The following is a 6,482-nucleotide window of genomic DNA, read 5'->3' on the forward strand; positions in this document are numbered from 1 at the left end:
GAAATGCCCGATATATTTTCCATATAATTTTTTTATAATATAAAGATCATTTATCTAAAGTACGACGTAATAGAAAAATAATAAAACAAATAAAAAAAAAACAAAAAAAAAATATATCTAAATATCGTTCGTTCTTATTTAAGTGTTTTGTGCAATTGCTAATTAAAAAAAAATGAATCATTCCAAAAAGACTTTATGAAAGAAAAAATATATATATTTAAATTCGAGAGAAAATTTATAAATCATAAACGTAATCATACACGTTAAAAGTGTACTACTACTACTACAATCGAGTTATATAAAATTAATTTTTAAGAGTTTATATAGATATATATATATATATATTCCACTGAAAAATTCACAGATATTTATACGAAAAGAAAGATATAATATCTTATTATATCAATGCACACGCGGTGAAATTTTATACGAAATGTTTACAAACGAGTTTTAATCGCCTTAAATGACAATTTCGTATTTTCATGTGTATGTGCGTGAAGATAAATAATTCATAGTCCGTGTGAAACTCGAAAAAAAAAAATATCGTAACGCCTAATTACAAGACTAAAATGATGTATTTATGGTATACAATATTAAAACTGACCTCAAATCATAAGCCAACTCTAAGAGAAACAAATCGTCGAAGTTGGAATCTTATCTTATTTCTTCATATTTTAAGGATATAATATAAGGTGTATGATAAGTAAAAAGTTACACGTATGTGTATGCGCATTATAAGTATTGATTATTGAAATCGTGTGTGCGTGTGTAAATTATGATTGTATGGTATCGAAACACCGTGATTTCTATTTCAATTTTGTTACCAATGTGCGTATTCATAATTGTCAAATGGAATTATCTATTGTTATTGTTAAGTAAGAAAAAGGAAGACAGAAAGAAAGAGAGAGAGAGAGAGTGAGAGAGAGGGTGTATAAATTCATTGTCATTATCTAATTATCGTGTATAGGGACCAATCGAAGCGGAAATCGTTTCTTCTAATAGTTTTTTTTTTCCTTTATTTCCGTTCTTCGATACTGCCAAATGATATAGCGAGAATGGTATACCGATTATGGTATAAAAAAGAATAGTTTAAAAAATTAATATTTCTTTTTAACGTTTGTTCTCTCTCTTACTTAGAAAAAAAGAAAAAACAAAAAAAAACAAAAAAAAGATAAATACATTCAATAAGACATTGGAAATTCAAGAGGGAACAAATTTTTTATTTCTGTTAAAAATTTGTTGTTTTCTTTTTATTTTTTTGTTTTGCATCGGTAACCTCTTTTTGATAAGGATTTCAAATCTTCGTAATAATTATTCGTGTATAAACGAGTGAAACGCTTTTATCATATTATACGAAAGATATTTCAATAATTTATTGCATTATTTAAAATTGGCTAAGTAAGGTCAATGTGAGAGAGTCAATATGATTGATCGATGACGTGTTACGTATAAGAGAAAAACGATCATTTATATAAATCGTTAATAATATATATAAATATATTCGAGAGTGTAGTAAAAAAAAATGAAATGAAATGAAACGAAATGAAATTTCTTTATAAAATGAGTCTAACATAAAAGAAAGAATTTTACCGACAAAAAGAGTTTAATATATTCTATGATAAAGCTTTATATATATATATTATAATAATTATACAGATGATATTTCTATATAGAAAAGATTATGTATATATATATAGCGATGAGAAAGAAAGCAAGAAAGAAAGAGAGAGAGAAAGAAAGAGCTCGTACCGTTGTCCGTTATTAATCATTATTTTTCAAACGCGATTTTACAATATTCTGACTTATAGTCATTCTTCTAATTGGCACGCGATTATCAAGCCAAAATAAAGAGGATAAGAAAATTATGTGAGTTCAATGAGTACTATTGCGTGCTCTATGTGTACGTGTATATGTGCGTGTGTGTACGTGCGTGTGTGTATATTTATCAGGAATTTCCTACGTGCGAATACATGTAGGTAGGTTCTATTCGTCTCTTCTCTTTTTGCGTTAAGCCTATTATATTACATATATATATTTATATGTAAGAGCTTAAACGCGCCTAATATGGTATATTATTTTTGCCACGTGACCGAGTTAGCACGTGCCGGCCGTTCGTCAACTTCAAATGGATGTTGTTTGACAATAAGAAATAAACGAGTGTGTTAAAACACGATAATACGAATTATGGTTGTCGCATTCAGATCCAATGAAATAATTTTCCCTTTCGAGATACTTTAGTTAATACAAAATTAAATCATTTCATTGTCAGTTGTCAAATTTCATTGAACAATTAATAATGGAGAAAATAATTCTTATCGATTACGAACAAAATTTGTTTTAGATATAAATAATTAAATAATGATCATAAAATTTGTTCAAATTAAAAAAAATAAGTCAATCGTTTTGATTTATTTAACTTAAATTAGATAGATTTTTTTTCATTTTTATACAAGTATTATATATATATATATATATATGTTGTTATATGGTATACCCATAGAAATTCATGATCATTTATAATACAAATTATATTTTTAATAATATTTTTTTTTTCTATAAATACATTGAAAAAATCAATTTGCATTTATTTTTGTATTGAGAAAAAAAAAGTATTGTACAATTAGAACATGATCAAATCTGATTCGTTGTAGTGGACATTTTCATTTTTAATTAGTTTGAAGTTGAATTAGCAGGGACAACGATATTCGTTTATTAATTGATCGAAATCAACATTAATAACAACACAACGGTAAGAATTTATTATTCGATATTCATCTGAATATCATCATCCTCCTCATCAGTATTATCTTTCACTCTGTTTTTCAAACTTGTCAAGCTTAATGGAAGATCTACGTTGATGAGTTCTCGTTCCTCTATTCTGAAGTTCTTGTCCCTTTTTGACCTGTAAAGAGGATTTTCAAAGTTTCCACCAATAGAAGGACCACCACCCTCTTCATCCAACACCTCTTCCCCATTAATGAGCTCTTCGTTCATCTCATGTTCCCGTCTTCTTCTTTGAGAATCATCGATTCTCACATTACCTTCAAGGACATTCTCGAAACGTGCAAAACTAAACGGTTTATTCGATTTATCTTTCACCGATGACCAAGCTTCAGATAATTCTGACAATACGCTGCAAAACAAATAAGATTTTTGTTATTTTTCTAATAAAAATTGACAATACAATAAATAATATTATTCAATGTTAAAAAATAACGAATGTATCTTTAACAAAAAGTATCCAAACTTTTTTTGATAAAATTATTGCAAAATCATTTCGTTTTATTATTTTCATTTAAATCGATAAATAATAAATAGTATAATTAAAAAAAAAAAGTATGAGAAATTATTATAGACGATGAAAGAAAAGTCATGCAATTATAATAACAAGTATCCATCTTTCTAATATTCGTTAATTAACAATGTTTAAAATTAATGAGACAATGAATCTTTTGTATTTTATACGTTTGATTAATGTTTAACTTGGAAAATTTTGAGAGAATTTCTTCTTCCAGGTGACAAATTAGCAAGATTTATCTAGAATTACTTGATACTTGTCGATGGGGAAATAAAACTCGGATTCTAACTATCGAGCTAATTAAATGTTACAAGCCTCGTCTCTGTTTGCCCGTAGAAAAGAGAGTGAGAGAGAGAGAGAGAGTGAAAGGCAAATAATAGTAGAGAGAAAGCTGAGAATGAGAAAATATAGTAATGAAGAAATTAACTCCTCTCTGCTAGAAGGAAGAGAGAAAAATAAAGTAAATGAGATTGTAATCTATTTCTCTATGCGCTTTTTTCCACTTCCGGTACTTTGCTAATTAAAATACTCTATATTTATCTCTTTTTCTCTTTTTTTTTTCTATTCGTATCTTTCATCTTCTTTTTCTTTTCTTTTAGCTTCTTCGTGCATCTCTCTTCATTTCTCTCCTCCTTTTTTCTTTTTTTTTTTATACGGACCCCTCCGAGACACCATATTGGATTTTTTTTAGACGCCACATTGGATCTTTCTATAAGCGGGAAATGTTAAAAAGACAGAGTGTCCTTAATAGTTAGTTAAATTAATTGAAAGTTTTCTTCAAGAACTAATTCGATTTTAACTTTAACGTTTGTTAACATAATTGATGAATTTTTAAATTAATTATTATCGAATTAATGTTAACGAAAAGTTTTAGTAATTTCTACTTACTATCTCATCGAGTAATCGAAGTACCAAAAGCCAACAAATAAAAGTACAAGGATAATTATTGGTGCTCCGAACAATGGTCCAAGCATCACAGCCAATCGTGAATCTTTTAACGGTGCACCGGTATTTTCCGTATACAATATTTCTATATTTTCGTCTAATATTTTTTAAACATAAGTATTTAGCATAAATAACGACATATAACGAAATATTAATATTATTATATTATTTTTATTCTTAAATACACGTTGTTTAAGAAACGATGTTTAAATTCATTGATCCAAAATAAATCGTAAATGATTGTAATAAGGTTAATCTCGTAACTTACCACGAAGTTTTGTTTGTAGATCCTCTAGTGTTATTAGAGTATTGGCACCTGTATAGTCAGTCTTCTCTTTGATAAGAACTTCGATATTACCCGCCCATGTTCTTCTAACATGCCAAGCAATACTGGTTGCTCGTTGTTCGAGAACTTCGTCGGCTAAAGAACGGATTATCGCTAATGAAACTCTCTTTGGTATAATTATTCGACCACCGCAATAAAGACAACAATGTCCTTCGACCTGAGGAATTTATATAGTCTTTTTTTACCTTTATAATAAATCATTTAGTTTAAAAAAGTTTTGAATCTAACCGTAAAGAAATAAATAATGTTGTTATTTTTTCTTACATAGTCATAAAACTTATCAAATTTTATCGTAATAAATTATACAAACCTGCAATGGATATTCGCAAGCTGCAAAACCACATTTAGGTCCTTGAATAGCACATATTTCTTTTAAATAATCGTACAGTGAACCATCTTGACAACGACAATTGTTACAACCATATTGACCATAGCTTCAAACATATTTTATTCGATAAAATGAAATTCTTTTTTTGTTTTTTTTTTGCGTTGAAAGATAACGAAACGTACCTAACACTAAGAAAACCACCTAAAAATTCTTTTCTTTCTTGCATCTCCTCCCAATCCCACCATGTACTCGGATACTTGTGATTGGACAATCTGACGGATTTAACTTGAATTTTGCTAGCTGGTAAATGTATATTAAATGTTTCATCGGTTCCTGGTAATACAACGTCATCTTGACGACAAGGTACTCGTTCCATGTGCGGTGCTGCTTCGGAACCACCTTTCCAATTATCAGGATCGCTCCAAAAATATTTGCCCTCTTTCAACCATTTTGAAATTTTTCTATTCGAATTTTTCGAATAGCTGAACTAAAATTGTTCGAGTGTTAGTTAATATTTGTAATTATTTGTTATTTAAACTAAGGATATGTATTATTTTATACTTAGCCCGATAATGTTTTAATCGTATAATTAAATTAAAATTGGTTATACATACATACATACATACGTGTATTAATAACATACAATTTTTTCTAAGAATTTACTTCTAAAATTTGACTTCGAAGAAATAATCAATTCTTCTGTATATTTTATTGATAATAGTTTTATTACGATACGTATATAATCACTTTTATGTTGAAAAAAAATGAAAAATCCTAAATTTTTATTAGACAATTTATTTAATACTGTATTTAAGTATAATTAATTTAATAGTTAACGTAAAAAAGTATCTTGTTATATAAATCTTACCTCTAATTTACCATTTCTGAATAAAACCAAGGAACCGTCCTTCGGTAAATCGATTTGAGATAATTTCAAGTCAGCTGATTTAGCAAAACCAACAGCGTGTTTAGTTTCAAGCGGGAAAATAATGTGTCCATCAATTTCCGGTAATTGATCCCAATTTTCTTTTGTCTCCCATTCAAAATCAATTATCCACTGTTTTTCGACGGCAAATATAAATTTGATTAATGTAAGAAAAAGAAGCACGATTTGAGAACACTTTAAAAACTTCATAATTGTTTATGTTAAAACTTTGATCTAATTCACTATCAATTTCATTTTAAATTTTTATCGTAATATATATAAAAATCAATAATAATAAGTTTTCTCCGTGTTAACGAAAAGTTTGAAATGATTGGAACAGAGTCAATACCAATTAGAAACTGAAATAATTTTGTTATATATACCGTAAGTGGGCGTAACAGATAATCGATTATTACCACCACCTACTTGATTATTTTATCGCTCATTTATTTCAAACGGAAAACCTTTCAATCGATCAAACCCGATTATAAATAATACCACCGTTCAAATATTTTGAATAAAATTCATCGTGACACTCGAGAAAAAGAAAAACAGTTTTAAGGGTATTGTTCAATCGAATAGAAAATAGTACGAAAAAAAATCAAATATGACGAAAAGAAGATTATAAGATTTATTTTGG

The 6,482-nt window shown here is 27.9% G+C and overlaps 1 protein-coding gene across 1 annotated transcript; it reads right to left on the reverse strand.

Moving 5' to 3' along the window:
• Positions 1–2,607: 2,607 nt before the first annotated feature.
• Positions 2,608–6,070, reverse strand: LOC122517068. Its single transcript, XM_043635399.1, has 6 exons — positions 5,786–6,070; positions 5,100–5,404; positions 4,900–5,023; positions 4,512–4,746; positions 4,187–4,340; positions 2,608–3,133 (listed from the first exon to the last, which is right to left on the reverse strand). Exons 1-6 carry the CDS (start codon positions 6,050–6,052, stop codon positions 2,761–2,763), a joined length of 1,458 nt encoding a protein of 485 aa, XP_043491334.1. The 5' UTR covers positions 6,053–6,070; the 3' UTR covers positions 2,608–2,760.
• Positions 6,071–6,482: the final 412 nt, after the last annotated feature.

The sequence above is a fragment of the Polistes fuscatus genome, unplaced genomic scaffold (genome assembly GCF_010416935.1).
Source record: "Polistes fuscatus isolate 324 unplaced genomic scaffold, CU_Pfus_HIC Scaffold2, whole genome shotgun sequence".
NCBI lineage: Eukaryota > Metazoa > Arthropoda > Insecta > Hymenoptera > Vespidae > Polistes > Polistes fuscatus.